Source organism: Giraffa tippelskirchi, chromosome 6 (assembly GCF_054371585.1).
Source record: "Giraffa tippelskirchi isolate mGirTip1 chromosome 6, T2T-mGirTip1v1.2.pri, whole genome shotgun sequence".
Taxonomy (NCBI): Eukaryota; Metazoa; Chordata; class Mammalia; order Artiodactyla; family Giraffidae; genus Giraffa; species Giraffa tippelskirchi.
The window spans coordinates 114,419,225-114,443,409 of NC_137280.1; the positions used below are offsets into that span (position 1 = coordinate 114,419,225).

A 24,185-nucleotide genomic window follows, 5' to 3' on the forward strand; every position below is an offset into this window, starting at 1 on the left:
TTTGAGGTAGATGGTGAGAAGGCCAGTCAGGCCCAGCTCACATCTCACCCACTCCTGGGATGTCCAGAGTCAGAAGGGTGGAAGTCAGACCAGGATTGGCCATTTCCGGGGCTGAAAATATCTACAAGAGGGGCAGGACAACACCAGGAAACCTCCCCTCTTCCTGCTCAGAAAAGCCCACTCTTTTCTTCCTCTGGCCCCATGCTAAGCACTCCTGTGTTCATTCTCTCATGTCCGACCTTTGAGATGGCATTGGAGGCCAGTGGGGCAGGGGAAGAGAGGAAGTAGCTGAGTCAAGATTTGAAGCTAGGGGATGTTGTTTCTCAACGCAGGCAGCATTGGCATTCTCACTGAGATGGTTCATCACTGAGCAGGACTGTCCCATGCATTTCAGATGTTTGATGTGCCTGGCCCTATCCACTAATGCCAGGAGCGTCCCCCAATCATTGTGGTAACCAAAAGCAAACCACGCATTTCTGGTAGTATTCTAGGGGTCAGGAGGACGGAGACTGGGGTAAGCCCACTCCTCTCTGGCCTCAGTTTCTTCTGCAAAAGAGGGAAGTCATCTTTGTGACTAGTTTACATGCTATAGCACACAGTGGGGCTCCAAAAATGTGTTCTTTCGCTTCTGGAAGGGGTAGTTTGAGGCACAGCTGCCCTTCTTGGAAGGGGAACATGAGGTCCCCAGTCCTGAAGGCTCAGTTTCGAGGCAGGGTGCTCCCCGTGTCTCTGCTGGGACTGCAGCAAATCACTCTTGTATAGTCTTGTATAGTCACTCTTGTATAGCCTCTTGCCCCTACCCCAAGCTCTTGGTTTGCAAAACCTGAGAATATACAGCACAAGAACAGAAGAGGGCAGCAATGGACCATGAATGGCCCTGTCCTGCCCAAAGGATCAGGAAAGACCTACTGCCTCTCCCCCCCCCCCCACAGGTATCTGGGGAAGGGGGTACATGTGGCTTCTACCCTCATGAGGTTCTGCCCACCCAGCATCATGGTGCTCCCCATAGACTCCATGCTCTGCCAAACAATTTTGGAAAGACAAACTGGAGGACTTCCAAGAACCTCAGTTTGATGCCCCAAGCCTGCTACCACGTCCTGACCATGCATCCCTGGGCAGGGGACTAACTCCTTGGAGCCCCACTTTCCCCACATGTAAGGCAGAATAGTGATACCAACCACATACACCCTTTACAGGTTGGTGAGGGGATCCAGTCAGTTACCTGGGTGGTGTGCTGTGCTGTGCTGTGTTTAATCGCTTAGTCGTGTCCAACTTTTTGTGACCCCATGGACTGTAGCCCACCAGGCTCCTCTGTCCACGGTGATTCTCCAGGCAAGAATACTGGAGCGGGTTGCCATGCTCTCCTCCAGGGGATCTTCTCAACCCAGGGATCGAACCCAGATCTCCTGCATTGCAGGCAGATTTTCTTTTTTACCATCTGAGCCACCAGGGAAGCCCAAGAATACTGGAGTGATAACTGACGGAGATGTGAGCAGTGATGCTGGAGCTCCAAAGGACACCTGGATGTCCAATGGTCTCCGTCAGTCATCACAACTCCTCTGTGTTTTCCTTCATTTTCATGTTACTGACTTCCCTGGTGACCCACATGACTGGCTGAGCAGCATGGCCTGCCCTTTATTCCCAGCAACTGAGGGAAATGGGGGCAGAGATTTGATCTATTTCTTCTGCTTAGCCAGCATGTGGCTGGACCTGTTTTGGTAGTTAGGAGGCCACATGGTGGGGCCTGGGGGTACTGCTCATACCATGGCCTCCTTAGGCCTAAGTTCTTGGAGGGAGAAGGCTGGGACACCATCACGGCAGGCCCCGTCATGTGCCTGGTTTTGCCAGCTGAGACATGGGCACACTTACTGGGCCCCTCTTTCAGGATTAAGGACCAGCTGGGATGTAGAATTTTCTAAGATGGCTGAAACAAGATCTCCTATCCCACATTTTCTCTTTAAAATATGACATCAATAATTTTCTCTTGAATTAGGGTGAACCTCTGATTCTGGCAGGAAGTAATACCATATGACTTCTGAGGCTTGGTTGTAAAAGGTGACACAGATACCATCTGGCCCACCTGGGACATTCACCTTGGAAATCCAACAGCCTTAGGGTGAGGAAGCCCAGACCACACAGAGAGGTGTGCTGACCATCAGAGGCCAGCCAACATCAACTGCTGGATGTGGGAAAGCTTGAGTGACAGCTGCTGAATTGAGCCCATTACTCCCAAAACTATAACACAGAAATAGAAAGGATTTTTTGTTTGTTTGTTTGTTTTTGGCCATGCCACGTGACTTACGGGATCTTAGATCCCCAACCAGGAATTGAACCCAGGACCCAGCAGTGAAAGCACCAAGTCCTCACCACTGGACCACCAGGGAATTCCCAAGGATCATTGTTTTAAGGCAACAGATTTTGGGGTGACTTGTTATGCAGTAGTCATGGCTCATCAGATCAGAGAACACACAGGGGCTCAGTGACATGGGTGACTGGACAGAGGGCTCAGCTGGTATGTTACCAGGGCTAGGCCTTGAGTCTGTGTCTTCCTAACTCTAAACCCCATCTTTGCCTTGAGCCTGAAATACTTATTCTGGTTTCCGGAGGTGGCTCTGACCCAGGGAGAGTTCTCTTATCCCTCCCCATACAGCAATGGCCAAACTGAAACCTCACCTAGGGATGGCCCTAGGGGCAGTCTGCAAGGACAGACATACCCAGACACACATTTGTGATTTATTACACACAACAATATCCATCTACACAGAGAGGGGAGGCAAGTACTTGGTCTGGAGCTGGTGGCCGGGGCCCCTTGTCAGAGAGGGCGAACTTCTTCTCAGAGCATCATTGGCTGAGGGCACAGGCTGCCTACTCAGACAGGTGTGGAAGCAGCCCTGAGGCTCTTTTCATTTGCATAACTTACTCAGAGGACTAATTTTTGGCAAGCCGACCAGAGTTCCCCTGGGTGGGGAGACTTGGGGTCATCAAGGCGCAAACTCTGAGCTGGTGGTCCATCTCCTCAGGCTGGCAGTCCCATCACGTCCCTCATGTGGTAGGGGTGTGGTGAAAAACAGGAAACAGCAGACATTCCAGCCTGGGACCTCCGCATTTGAGGATCACAGGGCTCCCTGCTGCTGGGTCCATGTGGTAGTGATCACAGAGCCTGGCCTTCACTCCTGGCCCGAGGACACTTGTTCTCACAGCAGGCAGGCTGGTTCCTGAGGCCTATGGCACTCGATGGGAGCTCAGCCTGCTTAGGTTGCTTCCCACAGCTCCAGCTATGAGTGCTGGGTGGGAGTCCCGTCCTGCCCTGGTGAACCCAGGGCCCAAGGGGGCCCAGAGGAGTGGGCAGCTGGCTATGGCTGAGTGCAGAGGCCAGAGAGGCCAAGATCAGTTGTTTTTGCTATTCATGCCACGAGCCTTCGTGGATGGCATGGCTCTGGGGCTCCAGAGCTTGAGAGGGCAGGCTCTTGCAGGGCAGTGGAACAGCCGGAGTCTCTGCTCCCAGGTGACCGAAAGCCCACCTGGCGTCTCTGCAGCCTCTCCTGAGCCAGGCAATTTACCTTCATCTCCTTCCTGGGAAAGCCAAGCCCTGAGGGAGCCCTGCAAGCACACAGTGCCCCCAGGAGGCCTGGCCGCTTTCCTCTCAGCTTCACACACTGATTGTCCTGGGGCTGGGCTGAGCACACTCTCAGATGTTAAAAGGCCACAGGTATCGGTGATGCATCCCGTGAGAAAAGATCAATATATTACTGTTTTGTTTTTACAAAAATTAAAAATGTCCACATGGATCTATACAGGTTGTGAACTGCGTGTCCAGGATCACTAGAAAAGGAGGGAAAGACTGAAGGTGAGGGGGGAATAGGGGGGCCCTGCCTCTGATCTGGGTAGCCCTGTCCTGCCCATTTCCTTGGGAAGAGTATGCCCCCTCCGCCAATCCTCTCATCCCAACCTCCTGAATTCCACCTCCTCTTGGGGTGGGGTAGAGGGGACAGTATGAACAAAGTCCCAGGGGCTGATGGCTTTGCCCTGGCTGGGCCAGGGCTTCAGTGAGCCCTGTATGACCAAGAGGGTGGTTTGCTTACAACCAGGATCACAGCCCCGGGCCTTGGGCCACACGATGGGAGAGTCAAATCTAGGGTCACCTGGGGAGACCCGGCTGTTCCGTCACGATGTAGGGAGAGGCAGGCATGCAGCCCCAGGGTTCCCTTGGCTCCCCCACTCCTCCTAGCCTTCCCTGGAGACTCTTCTCTGAAAGTTACCTTATGCCAGCAGCCGGGCACGGGCAGTCCATCGGGGCCCTGGAAAGGAAGAAGGTTTCAGTGACAAGGAGGCAGGGCTGGTCAGCAGCTCCCTGTGCTCCACACACTCCTGCCCCAGGAGGAGCTAGCTGCAGCCCAGGGAGCTGCCACCTGAGGTCACTGGACCCCACTGAGACAGGGGCTGAGTGCCTGCCCTGTCCACCCGGGTAGTTAGGTCATGGGACACGATAGCCCCTCTCGGTGCTTGTTCTAAGCATGCCCCCATGGGCTTTGCTGGGACACGAGTAGCTGTGGGCAGAACTAGGACACCACGGAGTACAGGGCATCGTGCTAGACATCCCCAGGCCAGGAGCAGGCCTGGCCCTGGTCCCACCGAGCACCTGTGTGTCTTTCTGTCTGGCAGCTGTGACAGTGGTTCTCAGGACCCTGTGGTCCTGAGAGCTTTCAGACACATGTCCAAGAATATTTGAAGGACAGTCCAGGAAATGGGATTCCCTTTTGGCCTGTCCTGGTCCCTGTGTTTGGATCTGAGTAGCAGACAGGATGGGCTGAGGTCAGGGTGGACACTGGGCCGGGGTGGGGAGGTGTGTGTGTGTGTGGTGGGGTGGGTTGGAGTGGGGATAGTCTGGCAGCATCAGACACAAGCAGGGAGGCGGGTTTCCTCAGGCGGCCTGGAGGTGGGGAGCTGGAGATGGACCAAGGCTGACCCGTCAGTCAGCCTAGCGTTCCTGGTGGATGCCATAGTGGACAACACTTCACTCTGTTCTGAAGCACACAGGCAGACCATGGACACGGGGGAGCACGCCCCCCCAGCACTCTCATGCATCCCTGGGGGCTGAGGCTGGGACCCAAGGGGGAGTGCGGAGGAGGGGCAGAATGGAAAGGAAGGCAGGGCAGGGCAGCGGGCACAGGCAGCACAGAATGCCCAGCACAGCAGAGCACATAGCACACAGCAGGCCAGGCTGCATACCGCAGGGCAGGGTCCGCCGCCCCTGGCCAGGCCCCTGGAACCTGGCACCCCTCGCCTGCCTCTGCATTTAAGATTCTCCTGTTTCAGAGACAAAGGCTTAATGACTTGCAGGGAAGTCTTGACCCAGGGCTTGGGGCTTGGGGCAGGGCCACCCTGTCTCCCTGCTGTCCCTGGTCCTTTTAGTTAGTGCTTGCCTCCCCCCTGCTCTTCCTATCTTTTCCCATTGTCTCCTCCAAGCCATCTGGAGGCAGGGATTAGAACCCCTGTTGCATGGATAAGGAGACTGAGGAACAGAGGGCTAAATGATCCACTTGAGGTCAGAAGATTGGATTTTGGGGGTCCCTGGCCCTGCCCCTCTACAGGGGATACACAACATGGCTCCTCTCCCCCTCTCCAATCCCGGCAGAGATGGGGGGATGTGAGTAACTGGTGAGTTTCAATATGGAAACTCAGCTGTTTTCCTGTCTTTTCTGAGTTCCACTGGAAACGAATTTGACATGTAAACCTTCCCTGCCTTCTAGAAGAAGAGAACTGAACTTTGGTTATTTCAGGTATCAGGTCTGGTGGACCACAAGAAGCTGTTGTAAAAAAGCAAGAAAGGAGAAAGGCTGTGAGGAGAAAGGGCTTTGGGACTCACGGAGGAGATTCAAGGGGTGAATGTGCAGCTACCCAGACCAGCAAAAGCCTCCTTTGGGACAGGACAGACGCCCAGAGAGGTAAGGGTGGTTCCATCTCCCTTTAGGTCCAAGGAAGCTGAGTAGAAAGGAACAGTGACCTGGCAAACAGACTCCGTCCCTGACCGGGTTTCCATCTTGTAGACAGGGCGGGTCCCTGGGCCTTGCCTATGGAGGGGTTACGACCAGAGCGAGAGGAGCCTCCGTGATGGTAGAGATTAAATGGTAGCCCCAGCAGTGTGGACATCCCAGGGCAGGGCCCATGGGGCCTCTGGGACTTGCAACTGAGCTCTGAGGACTGCAAAGACCTCGGTTGGGGCTCCCATGTTTCACCAACACGTACCACAGGACACGGCTGGTCCAGGCCTGGGGGTCCCGGCTCGCCCTTCTGGCCTTTCATTCCTTTCCGACCTGGGACACCGCGATCCCCCTGGGCAAGAAGGAAGATGGGGTGTGATGGTGGCTGCCAGGCCCAGGGCACCTGCAATGTCCCTCAGAGGGATGGGCCTGGGGCCGGCAGCCCCCTGCCCTGTTGCCCACAGACCAGCCTCTCCGGTCTTCCTCCCCCCCCCACCCCCGCTTTCTCTCTGCTTGCTTCCTGCCTCACATGTCCTTTCCTTGCCACCTGCTCCCTCCTTCTCTTTGCTTGCCTCCCTCCTGCTCTCCTCCTGCTCCTCACTTTCTCTCCACCTCCCCCACCTTCTCTCCACGCTCGCTCCGGTCTCCTTTTTCTCCTCGAGGTCCAGGGAAACCCTGTCAAAAAGATTAAAGGTTAAACCTGACGATGAAGTTTGAGGTGTGCTCTGGTTATCTCTTCATCTCTCTACCTCTCCCACCCACCTCTGCCCCTTCCCTCTGCACATATCCATGGTACAAGCTGGACCAGCCCTGGCTCCTAGGGGACACAGATGCTGGATACGAGGATGATGCAGAGAAAAGCCTGCATTCAGGACACTGGCACGGCTTCCTCCAAAGTAGAACACTGTTGCTGTTTCTGGGTGGAAGCCCTTAGGCAGAACTGCTAGCAAAGAGCTTTGTCTTATGTCAAGTCAGGTGCAGCAGACACTGGCCCAGGCTCTGCTGGGGGCTGAGACACAGGAAATCCATGGAAGTTTATATCACCATCTTCAGCACACCAAGAAATGGTACTCTCTGTTTTCTGCGCTTGGCTGAAACTCTTATGCACCCACCTACCCATCCATCCATTTGTTCATCTGTCCATCTTCCCAGTCAACATTTCTAAGCATCCACTAGGAATTGGGCTTTGGACTGAATGCTGAGGGTAGAAAACCAGATTTGATGAGTTCCCTCTTAGGTAGCACTAGTGGCAAAGAACCCACCTGCTAATGCAGGAAACCTAAGAGACATGGGTTCGATCCCTGGGTTGGGTAGATCCCCTGGAGAAGGGCATGGCAACCTATTCCAGTATTCTTGACTAGAGAATCCCATGGACAGAGGAGCCTGGTGGGCTATAGTCGAACACGACTGAAGCGACTTAGCATGCCCGCTCTTATATGTATTATGCTGTTTATTTTCAGCAAGATATCATCAAAATCTTGCTGGCTGGGGAGAGGCTGCCTCTCCTAGAGGTAGCCAACCCTTAGATATAGCAAAGAGCTAGGCAGGGAGCATGCCTTTCAGATGTAAACCAACCTGGAACAACCCCCTCTATCTAACTCACACACCAAGTCATTATTTCCCCTGCCCCAAATCATCCCAGGGCCAGGTAGCAGGCAACTAGAGACCATCCTTAGAGCCCAAAGCCTGCCAGGATTGTTCAAACTAGCCAATCCTAAAATGTAGACTCTGCTCTGCCTTGCTTTCCCCAGAGAAATGCCAGTAAAATCCCTGCCCTAGGTTTCTCCCTGACTCCTTTCTGCCTGCCAACCAAACCTACTACGTCTCCATGTGGCCCCATGTGGGGCATGCCCTTTCCTTGAGAACTGTAAATAATAAGTTCTTCTTTCAAAGGCATTTGACCTGTGCTGTCACTCAGTCACTTCCATAAGTTAGAACCCCGCAGGTACAAAGGTATAGAGTCTAACATGACAGGCAGTGGGGTGCAGAAGATGATGATCAACACTCAGTGGTAGAGATCTGAACCAGACACCATGGGGTACCAGGAAGAGGGGCTCTTCTGTTCAGGTGTGAAGTCAGGAAAGGCTTCCAAGCAGACTCCCCATTTCAGCTGGGCCGGTTGGAGTGGGTTGACTTTTTACTTTGGCCTCACCATGTGGCATGTGAGATCTTAGGTCCCTGACCAGGGATCAGGATCAAACCCCTGCCCCCTGATTGAAGTATGCAGTCTTAACCACTGGACTACAGTGGCCACAGTATTGGGGGAATAGAGTCCCTTTTGCTCCACCACCACTACCTCTCTGGATCCACAGCTTGAGCTGGATTCAGCAGTGTCTTCTCCTGGAACATCAATGGAACCCTCCAGTCAGAAACTCAGCCTAGAGTTCTCCCTCTTCCTTGTCTGTAGGGTGACACTTTCTCCCTAAAGTTTAGGGTGGGCACCAGAGTCCTTGCAGCCCTACCTGCATCTGGTCACCATTTCCCTTGCAATAGCTATCTGATTTTCCTGGGAACCATTCTCCCTTCTCACAACCCACCAACTCCACCCCCAGATCCAGGATGGAGCATTATGAGCAGGTCTGGACAATGAGGGAACTGCATTCTTATGGCCAAGTGACATTTCAGCATTGGCCCAGCTGAGGCCGATAAGAGTTGATGAGACTCCTTCTCAAAGAGTAGAGAGTGAGGCAAAAGCCTTTCTCCAGGATTTGGACTTAGAGGGATGCAAGTTTGGAGTTCTTGGCTCCATCTCATCACCATGGGGAAATTGGAATGATTCAAGAGGAAGAAGAGACAAGAGAGGGTGACAGGTTGTGTTGTGCTGACATACTTGAGCCCTGGATCTATGTGTCAGACACATGGATTTTTCAGTTATGAGTCCCTTTAAACCAGTTTAACTTGTGTTTCCCGTCTCTTGCAACCAAAAGATACGTGAGCCAATCAACATTGGATTAATACTTCTCCTCCTCTCCTTCCCGCAGTACTGCCATACCTGAAGCCTTATCATCTCTCACCAGGATATTGCAACATGCTCCTCATTGCTCTTCCTACCTCCCTACTCCAATGGATCCACCCTCCATCCTTGATCATCCTCCATCCGTCATCTGTCCAGCTGTCATCCATCCACCCACCATCCATCATCCATCATTCGCTTACATCCATCACTCGTTTACATACCATCCACCCATCCTTCCTCTACCCATCCCTCCACCCACCCATCCTCCATACTCTATCCATCATCCACCATCTACTCAACCACCCATCCATCCATCAAGAAAGCACCTACTCTGGTCTGTGTGTTGGATTTGGCACTGTGGATATGGGTGGAACCAGTCAGTTGTAGTCCCAGCCCTGGAGAATGGGGACACATCTAAGCCATCCAGATCAAGTTGCTGTATGGGCAGCATGAGGGCAAAAGTTACACATGGGAGAGACCCAGCCACAGTGGATGGTGAGCTACTTACATCTAATCCTGGCTCCCCAGATCTGCCCTGAGAAGAGACAAAGAGGAGATGTGAGGAGGCTGAGAAGGAGCTGTTGGGAACACAATTCATAGCCCTGTGAATTGTCCACAGAACCTGAACTCTGGCCCCAGGGACCAGTGAAGCACAGGGGTTGAGCCCCCAGGACTGAGTGATACCATAGTTGGGGGACATTAAAGGAAGGTGGTTACCTTCTCTCCTTTGGTTCCTGGCAGCCCAATAAGGCCTGGTGGGCCAGCTGGCCCCTGGGTGGAAAAGGAATATGTCAAGAGTCATGACAGTTATAGAAATTAGCCCCTCTAAGGATGAACAAGGCTCATGACACTCACAGGCAGGCCGCTGGGTCCTCTCTCACCCGACGAGCCCTTCTCTCCCTTTGCTCCATCCAAGCCCTGGAAGCAAAGGGGAGATACCAGTTAAGGGGGCCAGACAGATGGCAGAACAGGAAAGCCTGGGGCCTGATCGGGAACCGAGGTGTGCGGGGCAGAGGGGCAGACTCCAGTCTCTGACAGGCCTAGCTCTGACTTCCTTCTTGTGCAAATGTCAGAATGTGGGTGTGCCTGTTTTGTCTTTTCTTACACATGGGCTTTTTCAGTAATCCTGGAAGGTGGGTTATGGTCACACCCATTTCACAGATGAGGAAACAGAGGTACAGAGAGTGGCAGGGACAGGCCCACTTGCACAGCCAGGAAGTGGCAGGGCTGAGCACCCACTGGGTTTCTGAGTCCCCGTCTTGGACCTCATCCCTGACAGCAGCTGCTTATTCTAAACAGGATCTGGGGAGGCCTCGGAATAAAACAGAACCAGAAGCTGCACATCTGCTCAAGCTACATGCTCGGCCCCACTCAGCCCTGGGATCCATGACTCTGAGGCCCCGCTTGGCCTCTGAGCTGGGGATGCGGAGATGTGGTCTCCGCCAGGGTAAACGAGGGAGATGCAGTGAGGCCAACTGGCCTCCCTGCGCGAGGGGACACGGGCAGACCACACTCACAGTTTTAACTGGAGAGCAGAGGACACGACGTTATGTAATATACACCAAAGCCAGCACTTTGTATCTGGGCTGTGGGCAGTTGAGAGACAGATGTGCGCTTGAAGGGGTGAAGAGGGGAGGGGGCAAGGAACGGAGAGGCTGAGTATGGGCTGGGGAGCACCAGCTCTGAAGACACTGGCAGGGGCTTGGGAATGGCCAGGCCATGGGAAGACGCAGGGCTGGTCCGGGGCCGAGTGTGGAGCCCTCACTTTGCCTACTAGCAAGAATTTGGGGAACCAACCAGGCTGTGAGCCTGCAGCAAGTAGACGGTGGGGTTCCCATCCATGCTTCAGAACTCACCTTGGGACCCTGCATCCCCTGAAGGCCCTGGAGGAGGAGGAGAAAGCCCCAGATTAGAAAGGCCATCAGGCTGGGAACAGACCTCCCGGCCAGGCCCTCTTGCAGCGGCCACGAAGGCTTCCAGGCCACTCACTGGCCCTGTGGCCCTGAACTCTGTGGCCTCCCAGGCCCAGACCTGGGCTCTGCTTGGCTTGCCTGATGTGCCTCCTCCCCGCTGGGGTATCCTGTTGTCCTCTGGGCCTAAGCCCACCACCCTCTTCACATCCCAGCTGCTTCAAGCCAAACTTTCTTACCATGGGGCCTGGGGGACCAGGAGGGCCTGGGGGCCCTGGTTCTGCTATGATCTGGGCCTAGGAAGGGTCAGAGGTGGATTAGTTGTCCATTGCCCCACCACCCCTCACTTACCCACACTTGAGCTCATCAGACCTTGGAGAAGCACTCCCTGGGTGCTGGGCACTGAGCTCCACACTGCCCCCAAGAGGCACTGCTTGGTGGGAGGCCCAGTGTTGGCCTTTGGGTTCAAAGATGGGCCTGAGGCTCCCCCTCCCCCACTGCCCTGAGCTTGGTCAGGCCAGGTGGCCCTTTGTCCCAAGGCTCAGGGCCCCAGCCAGCCCTCAGCAGAGACCTTCAGCAGCCCCCTTACCAGGCTCTCCTGTAGCTTGTCAGATGCCGACTCTCCCTTCTCTCCCTTGGGGCCGTTGGCACCCTGCAGGACAGGATGGCCTTGAGCCCTTTCTGTCTGTCACCAAAATTGCCACCCACGGGGCTCAGCACCTCCCCTTCCTTCCTCCACCAAGCAGTGCATCTTCAGTAGCTTTCCATAAATCAGTGGGTATTCAGAGAGCATCTTAACAGCAGTATAAGTTGTTTCCTGTGGGGCAGCCAGGGGCTCTAGGAGCAAAGACCCAGGGTTCAAATCCTGGCACCAGATCTCTAGCCGAGTGAGCCTCATGGATGGACAATGGATGTGATGTGGTGGCAGCTCTTCGCATCTGGCCACGCATGACAAAAGCAATGAAAAATGACGATGACAGTGGGTCCCTATTCTCAGCCCTGCCCGTGTGTCCCTTTGTGGGAAGGGGAGGTTATCACTCCCATTTTAGAGCTGAGGAAACTGAGGCCCAGGGAGGTTAGGTCACTTGTGCTGGGTTCCAGAGTCAGTGAGATGGAGCAGGATGCAAACTTGGGCTGTCAGAGCTCCCCGTCTAGTCATCTGCCATTAGGTGGGGTCTCCTTATTTCACCTTAAGGAGGCCTCTCAATGTAAGTGGTAGGTCTGTCTGCTGGGGAGGAAGTGGGGGCTCAGAGTCAGGGCATCCCAGCGCTTCCCTTCAAAGGCCCAGTGGGCTGGGGCTAAGACTGGTTTGAGACTAGGACTGCAGAGTCCCAGCCCCTGGCAGCCACCGTGGGGGGCACACATTCACCTTGGGACCCTCACATGGGGCAAGTAGCAGGGGGGCTTACCCAGCCACCTACCGGGAGGCCTGACAAGCCCATCTCTCCTGCTTCCCCTTTGGGTCCTGTTGGTCCGGCTTCTCCTGGGTCTCCTTTCTGTCCTTTGGGACCCTGAAAATAACAGAACAAGATACAGTAGGCACTTTCTCTCCCCCTATGCATAGCTTATTCTAAGCCAGGCCAGACCCTCCCTTCTTCCTTGTGGGTCCTCTCCTCCAGACCAAGTGATAAATGAACAGAGGGGCCTGGCTGGCAACACAGAAGGGGCAGTCCCCGCCTGTTTTACTGCAAGCAGGGCTGCAGGGTGGGTCAGGGGGCAGAGGGGGTGGAACAAGTGGGACTGGGTAGCTACTGAGGGGGTGCATATGGGGTCCGGGCCAACCCTGTGCTCACATCTCAGGAGCCAATGGTGAGAGCCCCTAACCCCATATATAACCAACCATCCCTCGGTCACCCAACCAGCTGCTGCAGTCCTTCATTCAACTGATTGTACAACTTCCACTCTGTGCCACACACTAGGGACCCAGTGCTAAAGGCACATCCATGAATGTTAAGTGATACCCACAGACACTGTCGTGTCTATGCAGGATCATACACATGCGTGTATACTTACACTAATACTAATAATGACAGTGAGATGACTCTTTGCTATTACATGCCAGGCACTACTCTCGAGTGTGTTCCGTGTGCCGTTATTTAACCCTCAGCCCTTTTACCATCTTCAGGAACTGAGGAACCGAGGCTGCCAGAAAGCGAGTAGCTTGCCTGAGGTCTATGGGCAGAACCGGGATTTGCACACAGGCTCCAGAGCAAATGTTCTGTTTTCTAGAACTGTGCATGCACACGTACACACACACACACACACACACACACACACACACACACACACACTCTCAGCCTGACACAGCATCAGGCACAGCATCACCAAGGAAATGAAAGGCCCAGAGACCTTCTCTCCATCGATTCCAGGAGCACCAGGCAATCCGAGTTCACCCTAGAAGGGAATAGACAGCAAGGTGGGGGTTATGGTGGCCTGGCCCCTGGCAGGGATTTGTGGCCAGGCTGCCTCCTCTGACCAGCACACTGACCCTGGGTTGGGTCTCTGAGGTTGGACCTTCAGGAAGAAGCTCACTGCGTGCCTAGCACAAGCCACCCCCTCCTCCATTTCCTCAGCCCCTGTGGGCAGGTGCGGCTGTGGCTGTGGTAGGTGGAAGCTGAGGGTCTAGGCCACACAGCCCAGGGATGATGGCCGGGACCAGATCCTGCCTGATTTTAAAGTCTTGGGCTCCTTCTCCTGAGCCAAGTGGGCAGGTGTGAACGATACACACAGGCCAGAGGAACGGCTCTGTAACCTACAGGACTTTGTAACATCACGAGGGGCCCATTTATGGATTATATGTGTGAATGAGGCATTGCAGGGAGAAGCCAGGGCCAGGAAGAAGGCACCCCGCTTGGTTACGAAGGAGCAGGACCACTTCCTCTGAGCCCTAGGGGCCAGGCCAAGGTGCTGGGAGAGAAGCAGAGACACAGAGGAGACCCTGGAGGCGGGCCCTGGGGACAGAGACCCGGGAGAGACCACACAGTTACATCTGCACTGACCTTGGCTCCGGGGATCCCTGGTGGCCCTGGGGGCCCCTGTGGCCCAGGAGAACCCTGTGTGTGAAAGTCAAGGGGTCAGTGTTTAGGTGGGGCCTCTCCATCACTGCCCACCCACTTCTCCATCCTGAAGCCGCAGATCACATAGCCCCCTTCCCACCTAGTCAGGTCAGGCCTGTGTCTTGGGGGAGGCCAGGCAGATGGTACCAGGTATCAGGTAAGACAGCACAGTGTCTACCCCTCTGCCCTCGGGATACATTTCATCACAATACACTCCTGCTCAATCCCATGACAGCTCTGCACTGCCTCTAGAAGCAAATGTAAAACCAAGCCCTGCTGGCACTCAAAGCCAGCCCCAAATCCTGTCCCCAGCAGAGGCCCAGCACTGTGCTCTCTGCCTCTCCTGTGAACTCTGGTGCTGTCTGCTGCTCCCGGGCATCCCTTGGTTTCACGGGGAGGGGACAGTATATTCACTCCCAAGCTCCCGTCCCTGCCCAGGCTTCCTTCAGGCCACCTGCCCACTATCGCCCCCCACCCCACCTCATGCCCCTTCACAAAGGCTGCTGTTACTCAGCCTCCAGTCCAGCAAGCCCCTGGCCTCTTCCCTTCACCTCCTTTCACCTACCTGCCCCCTCCAGGTATAGTTGATATACAGTATTATATATGACATACAATATTATATAATATTATAATCACTATAATATAGTGCTTCAAATCACTGTCCAAGGTTATACTCATTTATAGTTATTATAAAATATTGGTTATATTCCCTGTGTTGTTCAATATATCCTCGTAGCTTATTTTATACATAATAGCTTGTATCTCTTAATCCCTTACCCCTATCATCCCTTCTCCCTTCCCTCTCCCCACTGGTCATCACTAGTTTGTTCTCCATATCTGTCCACCTGGTTATTTTTTGTTGTTATATTCACTAGTTTGTTGTATTTTTTTAGATTTCACATATAAGTGATATCATATAGTATTCGTCTTTGTCTGATTTATTTCACTTAGCACAGTACTCTCCAAATCCATCCATACTGTTGCAAATGGCAATTTTTTTAACGGCTGAGTAGTATTCCATTATGTGTGTGTCTGTGTGGGGGGGTACACATCTTTATCCATTCATCTGTTGATGGACACTAAGGTTGCTTCCATATCTTGCAACCTGCCCCTTCTTGTTGGTGTCTCCATTGAGATGCCCTGGTCTTACTCATTCCTCCTTTCCACCCACCCTCCTCCAGACTCAGGCCCAGCACCTGCTTCCCTGGTGAGGCCCCCTCTGCCTCCAGTGACCCCATCTTCCACACCACTCCCCAGCTAGCCTGCCCCTCAGTATGTGTTTTTCAACTTCACCCCTCTATGTCTGCCCAACGAATCCAGTCATCCTCCCTGTCTGGCATCCACAATCCACCCCCCACCCCCGCCTTCTCTGCACTCATAGGGCTTCTCCCTGCGGCTCTGGAACAGCCACGCACAGGCACACCCCTGGGCCACGTCACACCACACCATGCCATGCCGGCCTGGGGTGGGCACAGTTACCATCAGCTTGTGCTTCCCTGAGGCCTGTGGGAGATAACTGAAATTGAAGCTCAGGTGCGATTCGGTGCTGACACCCAGTCTTTGAGGACCATCTCTCCCCACCCCAGCTCCTCCCCCTGGCACCTTTGAGCAGCTGGCCCCCAACCCTTCTCTCTAACCGGTGATGGGTCCTGGGTTTGCCTAGCACTGGGACAGGGCTGAGGCCACAAAACTCCCGAGTCTCCTGCAGCAGGCCTTGCCAGACTCTTCTTTCCCACTCAGTGGTTGTTAGGAGATCCAGCCCTCCAGCCTCTGGTTCCTAGAAAAGCCCTGAGAGGCCCTGCCTCTTGCTTCTGAAGGGTGAGCTGCCCTTTTCTGCCTTGGCCTCTGAGGAGCTCAGGGCCACATGGGCCCATTTACAGTGGCTCTCTCAGCATCGTGTGGGACTCCGCACAGTACTGATTTCCATATTAGGTACCTGGTGAAGTTACCTAATATGTGTTAAGTCTCTGTGTTAAGCTACCCCTGGTCCCTTGTGTAAAAAAGTGTGCAAAGTGAGTGGATAGTCCCTCAGGAAAGGAACAGCAAGGGTGTACAGGGTCCACCAGGAACACTACCTTAAGGGCGTCCAAGATCCTGCCATCGTAGTCAATTACCACTGTGTCTCCTTGTTCACCCTTGAGGCCTGGGGGACCCTGAGGCAGGAAGAAGAGGAAGAATTTCAGGGAAGAGCATGGTGGGTGTTTTTTTTCACCCTGAGAACCTAGTAACTGGGGCTGCACACAGGCCTGTGAACTGTGGGCCAGCTCTCAGCTGGACCCTGGGGGGCCCCCAGCATGGTGTCTTCTTGAATTCTCTCGGAAACTGGCAACTGGCACCCTGGCTCACTGAGTGAGCATTCTGGGGGCCAGGCAGGGGGTTACATAAGGGAGAGGGGAGGCCTGGGGCCAACTGAGGAACATATCTCCACCAGGTCTGGAGGTGGCTGTGATTCGCCTTCATGAGAACCGAAGCCCACCAAGGCTCGTCCTTGAGAGAAAATGCAGAGCCTGACTTTGATGTGAGGTTCTTCAGATTTTTAAACGTTGGCACACAAAAACACCCAAACCCTCCAAAACACTGTGCTGGCCAACTACAGACCTGTCAGCTGGAGGCTGCCTTTGTACCTCAGTTTCTTAACCTTGGGGGGAGGCTGCAAGCGCCAGGCACTGACACTCCCATTCACTCCTGGTTCTGAGTCCACACCCACCCACGCACATGTCCACACGTATGTGTCTGCACATGCATGTGTCGACACAGGCACAGACGTGTGCCCTGCTGCTGGCCTCACCTTTCCCCTCTGAACCTCCCCTCCCCTCTGGAATCCTCTCTGCTAGAGCAGCAGGGGATGTGAGCACTTTGGTCAGGCTTGAGGCCGGCTGCACCGGAGAAGAGACCTGGCCAGGGCCTCATTTGCCAGCTGCCTCCACGGTCGTGGCTTTTATGGAACTGTAAGGTGTACACTGAACAGCCACACTCGGTGCTTAATCCGATTCCCCGGCCATCTGCACCACCAGGCAGCCAGCTTAGACCTTTGTCTTGGAGGAGGGAGGCAGCCTGTGGGAGCGTGAGGGGGATGTGATTGCTCGAGATCACAGGGCCAAGAACGAGGTGTGCTGATAGGGCTCATCACGAAAGCTCTGCATCCAGGTGTGGTGGGTGTGCTCCAGCGACAGGGGTGACCTGTGAAGTGGGGCTGGGGGAAAGGCAAGGCCCCCATACGTCATGTAGGATAACGCCATCCGTGACATATTGAAGTCTATGTTGAATGTGCCAAGGAGAAGAGTCTAGGAGGGCAGACACTTGCTTGGGGAGGAGGAGAAGAGGGAGGAGGAGAAGAGGGAGGAGGATGGGACTCTTCTTTTCACATCCATAATCGAACATTTTACCCAAAGCATGTAGTAAGAATTAAAAAGCAAACCCCCCCCCAAAACCCAACCCACTAATGAAATATTAGTATTAAAAGAAAAAGACTCCAAATTCTTGGAGCACCACTGCTCCTCTGGGGTATCTGGGGGACAGGGGCTTCGGAAGGAATCAGGTCCCTGGATATCATTGGTGTGGCTGGGGTGGGGGGACTGCTTACCCGCTGCCCCGTGGCTCCATCAGTGCCTGGGTGGCCGGGCTCCCCCTGTGGAGACACATGGCTGCAGCCAGGTGTGTATGGCTGAAGCCAAAAGTTCCCCTGCCCCCTCCAGTCCCCTCTTCCCCAAAGAGCACAGGGCCGAATGGATGTGACTGGCATCTCCCAAGTTGAGGGAGGAACTGTGGGGCCCTCCTCTGACCCCTTGTTGTGTAGACAAGATGGGACACTGAGGCCCAAGGGCCCAAGCCTACACGGTGAAGGCCTTGTCACTACTTGAGACCACCTGCCACCTGACTCCAGGCCAGCCTCTGATTGTCAGGGCCCAGACCCTTGGGCCAGGGACCTTCTGGACTCCCAACTTAAAAGGGTAGATCGGAGGTGAAACTAGTCTCCCCCAGGATGGGCCTTCGGGAACCAGAGCAGTTCACATGATGTCACCTTGGGCCCCAGGGCTCTGTCTGTGCCATCCTCTACCTGAGGCCCCCTTGCTCCCTGACTGGCCCTGCAACAGAGGCGTCTGCTGTGGAGCTTCCAGGCTCTGCAGGCTTCCAGAGGAGGTCCTGAGAACCTGCCTGAGTCCACCCTGGGGTGGGGGTGGTGAGTTCAGTACAGCCCCAAGGACTCAGGACCCAGGCCCCCTTCTGGTTTGGTCTTAATGCATGGCTGGAGAAGCTCAGGGGCTCAGTCAGGTTAGAGGAAGCCTGGCCAGGATTTGGTTGTTGTCTTAAAGGGATGAGGGACCAAAGAACACAGCCAGTTCCTGGCTTGGGGGAAGGGCAGAGTGGGGCCACCTGAGATGGGAGCCAGAGGACTTGAGGGTGTAAGGGGAGGCCAGTGGCCTTGATGATTTGCCAGGCCTGTTGGTGAGTGGGACCCTGGTCTTTCTGCTGGCCTACCTTGGTCATCAGCCCATGTGCCTGTGATGTAAAAGGGTTGGGTAGGCGCTTCACCAGGCAGGTGGGAACTGGGGAGATGGGAGGCAGGGGGACCACTGGAGGAGGGATGTGTACCTACCTTGGGCCCTGGGGGTCCAGAGAGCCCTGGTTGGCCTGGTATCCCGTCATCCCCCTGAAGAGAGAACAGTGGAGGCTGCAGCTTTCAGACTTGGACGCACTGGCTGGGTCCTCTGGCAGTCAGCTGGCCATCCCTGCTCTGCACTTCCTAGCACGCCAGTCCACTCCTGGTAGCAGCACTGATCACACTGGGTCAGGGCAGTGCTTCCTCCCCTCCTTGTCCCTCTAGGGCAGGGGTGGGGTAAGACCCACTTCTGTCTCCTGTCCCCACAAGCTCAGTAGGTGTGTGCAAAAGGAATGGATCGGCTGAAGGAGAGGTAATTCATTCCCTCCATCAACAAACATTTCTGAGGCCAGGCAGACAAGATCCCTGCTCACTGGGTCTGAGGAGACCAAGCGCAAGGAAATATTCAGATAAATTCATAGCCTCATGCTGGGTAGTCTACGTGCCAGGAAGAGAACATAAAAGAATGGCGGGATGGAGAGGGACTCAGGGAGAGTGTGGGCTTCAGTAGGTGGCTGGGGATGGCCCTTCGGAGGGGGGCACAGCTTTGCTGAGACCAGTATGAGGAGGAGGAGGAGGCCCGGCCATGGGAAACAATGGAGGAAGATCAATCTGGGTCAGTGGTTCCCAAACCCGAGTGCACATTAGCATCACTGGGGGCTGCTTGAACAGAGCACGCCCACCTCTAGTGTCTCTAACTCAGTGCTTTTGGGCCCCAAAGACGTGGGTCTAATGAGACCCAATGATGCTGATAATACTGCTGGTCTAGGCATCACACTTTGAGAACCAGTTTGACGTGGGAACAAATTAAGTGCCTGAGTAATTCTATGTGTTTGATGTATTTCTCTAAGAATGAGTGAATGAATGAATGTGATCCTGGCTTCTGAGACAGGTAAGAGCAGCCACCCACAGCGAGGACTTGGGTTTGGTCCCACTGTGCCCAGCTCCTACTTTTATCTCCAGCCACTTCCCACATCCCTGCCAAGAAGGCCCTCCACAGCCACCCCCATCTTCTTCCCAGAAACCCTGGGCTCACCCTGGTCAGAGCCACCTGGACACCAGGCTCCTCCTCCTCTGGTAGAAGTGGCTCTGATGACCTCCACCCAGCATAGCCCGTAGACCCTGAGCTCCTCAGAGACATTCGCACGGGTGATGGGGCTGATAGTCCTGGACTCCACTCTGACCCTGACCTGGTCCTTCCCAAGCTGAGTGATCCTGGGCAAGTCACTGCTCACGGGGGCTGTGATGCCCCCAGTCTTAGAAGGTGGTTGCGAGATTAGAGGGAATGCATTGAAGGCCCTCGGCTCCCAGAAGATGCTCACTAAAGATAGCTCCTTCCCCCCACTATCCCTCCTGCCCAGTCCAGGGGCCCTGGCTCCTTCAGGGAGGACCATAGCCTGCCTTCCACCCTGGCAGGTGCTGCTCAAGGAAGGAAGAAAAGAGAGCTGACAAGCTAATGGGTTTTATCATTCAATCCTCACAATCTGCTGTGAAGGTAAGGCAGGAAAAGTCTATCATGACCTCATCTGACAGATGAGTAAACTGAGGCCCAGAGAGGAGATGAGGTCACTTGTTCAAGATTATAGAACTTGGTCTTCTAACCCTGCTGCGTTGGCTTCAGTGGGGGAGGAGGAGGAGAAAGTGGTGGGGTGAAGGAGCCCCCTATGCCCAGGCCTGAGACAGGAGTGAGAGGCACTCACCTTGGGCCCTGGGGGTCCACTTGGGCCCTGGAACAAGAGAAGAAGGGGTGTTAGACACCATCCCAGAGGCTGCACCTGGGCTGTCTTCCTTAACATTCTTGTTTTATAAGGGGTGACATCAAGTCCCAGAGGGTGGCAGGGCTGTCTCTGGAACCCAGCTGAGCCACTTGTTTGTATCTTGGACGGAAATCTGTATTAGATCCCAAGCCGTGATGAGGGACTGCAGGCTGTCTCCCAGGGGTGTGGGGTTGTGAGAATTTTGCTGGGGTTGGGGTCCTGGCCCATCTGCTCCCCAGTGGTGGTGGGGGGCAAGAGCCCAGGTATGCACACTGGGCTGCACGCCCAGTCCTGCTGTGGGTGTGCGGGGGAGAGGAGCTTCCGGGCCTTGAACCACGGTCCTGCCTGCCCAGGCCTCTGAAATGCCCTGGATACTGACCGTTGCACCATCTTGTCCAGCTTCTCCTTTGGGACCCTGAGAAGGCATAAGAGAAGAGCTCTGAGGCGGGGTGGGGGGGGGGAGTGTCACAGTTGCCTGAGCCTGTATCTCCTGCCAGACCCTGAGCTGGGGCTGCAAGTACGTTCTCTCACGCAAGTACATTTTTGTCATCACCAAACCTCTGAAAAGTGGGTGTCACTGTCCTCACTTCATAGATGAGAAAGCTGAGGCTCAGGGAGTTATGTGCCCAGCATGACAAGGAATCGGTGAGCCGGTTGAATAGTTGCCCTGATAGGGGACCCTGGAGGCAGTCTAGGGGTGGGTGCCAGCTCTACACTGGAGGAGAAGCATGGTCCAACCTGAGCCCCTGGGGGAAGGAAAGGGGGCTGACCCTGCTGTTTGGGTTAGGACTAAGGGAGGACAACAGTGGCTTCATACTAGGGAGAAAGAGAGAGAGAGAGATGGAAAGAAAAGAAAGAGAGAGAGAGGGAGAAGAGGTTGGTAGAGAGCTGCAGCGACAGGGTCTCAGGGTCAGGACTGGGACTGAGATTATAACCAAGGTCAGAATCTATGTGCGGTTAGAGAGTGGGGTTAAGAGTTGGGTCAGAGTCTGTAGGCGTGAGAGTTAGGGTTTGGATAACAGTCTGAACTGGGGGTGTGGATCTGGATTTGGAAATGAGTTTGGGTTTGATTCCTGGGTCAGGAAGATCTCCTGGAGAAGGAAATGGCAACCCACTCCAGTATTCTTGCCTGGGAAATCCCATGGACAGAGGAGCCTGGCGGGCTACAGTCCATGGGGTCACAAAGAATCTGACATGACTGAGTGACTAACACTTTCTCTTTCACTCGGGATCAAGGCCTATGTTGGGGTCAAGGATCTGGTTTGTGTTAGGTTAAGGTGTGATTGGAGTAGGAGTCTGGGTTGGGGCTGGGGATAGGATAGGGTGGGGGTTGCTTCTGGGATCAGGGTTGGGAGGTTGGGTAACCACGTCCCACATGGTCCAGCTCCATGCCCTCTCTTACCACTGGGCCTGGTGCTCCCCTGGGGCCATCTTTTCCAGTGTCGCCAGGAGGGCCCCGTGCCCCAGGGGGTCCTGGGGGCCCTGGAGGCCCAGCAGCTCCATCTTGCCCTGGATCTCCCTGAAAGAGATGGGGCCCAGCATGACTCTGAGGGAGGGCAGGGGGAGTTCTGACCTCCAGAGAGAGAGAGAGAGAGAGAGAGAGAGGCCTCCTCAGAGGGGTGGCCAGATGCCTTCGCCTTCGCCTTCCCAGCGTGCGGCCGGCTCGGAGGAAAGGGCCTTGTTATTGGGCCTCTTGCTACTTCTTGGTATACAAAGGGACAGGACAGGTCCCTTGGTATATAAAGGGACAGGACCTACATCTCTGCATAAGAGGCCAATAGGATCTCGTACCCTCCACGGTATGCATCACTGCTCCAGCTCTCAGTGCCTGAAGCCCAGCTATGGAGTTTAGGTGAGAGATGAGACATACTAGGTGTGGGACAATGCACACGTGCCCAAACAGCCCCCTTCCTTTTGGAAGGGGAGGAGGCTGTTTGCCTCCTGAAAGACCTTCCTGGTCGCTCAGCTCCTGCTTTATTAAGTGCTAGAGGCACACTCTCGGGCATTGGTCCCAGAGAAATACTGAAAATATTGAAAATCAGAAACACGTCCACACAAAAACCCATACGTGAACATTCACAGCAGCTTTATTTCACAATAGCTCCTCATGAGAAACAATCCAGATGTCCTTCAATGGTGAATGGTTAACCAACTGGGGTACGTCCACATCACGGAACACTGCTCGGCAATAAATAAAAAGAAACAGAGCACTGACACACGCAACAGCGTGGATGCGTCTCGAGAGATTTATGCAGAGTGAAAAAAGCCAGTCTCAAAAGATGGCTGCTAGGTGACTGCATCTACACGAGATTCTTGGAATGCAAATTTATGGAGATGGAGCAAGGATCAGTGGTTGCCAGGGGTTAGGGATGGGGGCTGGGAAGGAGGTAACTACAGCTATAGATGGAGAGCAGGAGGGCTTTTTGTATGGTGGTTGCACAAATCTCAAGAGTGATAAGATTGCATGGAAATACACAGATGCACAAATAAGTACAATGGGTGCAATTGGAATAAGGTTGGTGTATTACATCAATGTCAGTTTCCTGGTCGTGGGATTGTACTATAGCGATGTAAGATGTCACCATTGAGGGAAACTGGATGATGGGTACATGGGGTATTATTTATTACAACTGCATGTGAATCTACAATTATCTTAAAAAAACAAAAAAGCAACAAAGGGCCACACCGTCTCTCTCTTGCAGCACCCAATCTCTTGACTCTTGGCTGTGTTAGTAACGGGTTAGACCTCAGGCAGCCAGAGCCCTCACCTTGTGGTATGTCCCCGCAAGGAGGAGAGACTGCAGAGCCCCTCGCACTTCCTGCTGCTCTCAGGGGTGCCTGCCCAGTACTGGCTCAGGGCACAGTAATGGGGCATCCCTGGCTCACAGTGCCAGCAACTCCCAACCTACCTGTTGCCAAGAAAGGAAGAAGGCTTTTGTAGATTGGGCCCCTGCTGCGTGCCCAGCACTGAGGGGTGAGGTTGTCTCACCCAACCCTGTGACCACCTGGCCAGGGCACTGCTACTGTCCTTTTTTAACAGATGAAGAAGCCAGGGGTTGGAGAGTGTAATAATTTACCCAGGGTTACAGAGTTAGGAAAGGCAGTGTCTCTTCTGGCCACCAAGGCAAGAATCTCTTTTAGACAGTTTTTTTCATCTGTGGACCCCACAATATGAGAAAACTTGCCTCTCTAGACCATGGCACATATGACATAGCTCACTTGTCTTCCCAATTAAAAAATTAACTGAAGTTCTCAATGTCCACCACACAGATCTTCTGACCAGTCTGACTTAGCCAGGGTCCTGACCAAGAGAATAGAACTCCAGCCAAAAGACAACAGAGTTTGGTAATGTTACTCAATCAGAGTGGCAGTGGTGGTGGGTGATTCCTGTCTCATTTTACACTGTGTTAGGAATCAGCTGCTAAACAATTCAAAGGCTCAGAGTGGGAACCACTGATATGGACTCTCCTTATCAAGGCAGAAAATGAATGTCGACACTCGAGTATGTTCTAGAGGGTGTTTAACTTCTCCTGAGTTACTTGGAATCTCCCCCCAGGATCGGATGGCTGAGGTCTCCCCCTAGGAACGCGGGATGAGTCGAAGGGATCGTGCACACCAGCAGCCCAGACTCGGCCAGTCTACCTTGAGGATGCGGCGACTGTACACGTGATGGTCTCTACTTATAAAGTCCAGATTGAGCCTCGGGAAAACCATCTAGTCAGCAAACAGGTGTTTGATGAGAAAGGCGGGAGGGTGATTTGGAAACCACCAGGCTATTTCTGGAGGCGAAACCACTTAACCCAGCCTGGAGAGAGGAAGGGCATTGGAAGTGATGGACCACAGTGAGAGGGTAACAGGCAGGAAGGCCAGGGGTCTCCAAATGGAGGAAATAGGCTGCAAGTATCAGACATTTTTGATCTTTCTC

The 24,185-nt window shown here is 54.1% G+C and overlaps 1 protein-coding gene across 1 annotated transcript in view; it reads right to left on the reverse strand.

The window, feature by feature from the left end:
* Positions 1-2,717: 2,717 nt before the first annotated feature.
* The window catches only part of COL23A1 (collagen type XXIII alpha 1 chain), a 360,796-nt gene continuing 339,328 nt past the window's right edge, over positions 2,718-24,185 (reverse strand). Inside the window, exons 9-29 of the mRNA XM_081502083.1 lie at positions 21,663-21,779; positions 20,640-20,675; positions 20,204-20,230; positions 19,508-19,540; positions 18,501-18,554; positions 17,925-17,978; positions 17,487-17,531; positions 15,979-16,056; positions 13,847-13,900; positions 13,197-13,241; positions 12,269-12,358; positions 11,437-11,499; positions 11,087-11,143; positions 10,794-10,820; positions 9,793-9,855; positions 9,655-9,708; positions 9,446-9,472; positions 6,603-6,656; positions 6,247-6,333; positions 4,260-4,298; positions 2,718-3,822 (exon numbers count right to left, since the gene is read on the reverse strand). Of these exons, the coding sequence (XP_081358209.1) occupies positions 3,820-3,822; positions 4,260-4,298; positions 6,247-6,333; positions 6,603-6,656; positions 9,446-9,472; positions 9,655-9,708; positions 9,793-9,855; positions 10,794-10,820; positions 11,087-11,143; positions 11,437-11,499; positions 12,269-12,358; positions 13,197-13,241; positions 13,847-13,900; positions 15,979-16,056; positions 17,487-17,531; positions 17,925-17,978; positions 18,501-18,554; positions 19,508-19,540; positions 20,204-20,230; positions 20,640-20,675; positions 21,663-21,779 (1,107 nt within the window). The 3' untranslated portion in view covers positions 2,718-3,819. The remainder of the gene's footprint in view (positions 3,823-4,259; positions 4,299-6,246; positions 6,334-6,602; positions 6,657-9,445; positions 9,473-9,654; positions 9,709-9,792; positions 9,856-10,793; positions 10,821-11,086; positions 11,144-11,436; positions 11,500-12,268; positions 12,359-13,196; positions 13,242-13,846; positions 13,901-15,978; positions 16,057-17,486; positions 17,532-17,924; positions 17,979-18,500; positions 18,555-19,507; positions 19,541-20,203; positions 20,231-20,639; positions 20,676-21,662; positions 21,780-24,185) is intronic.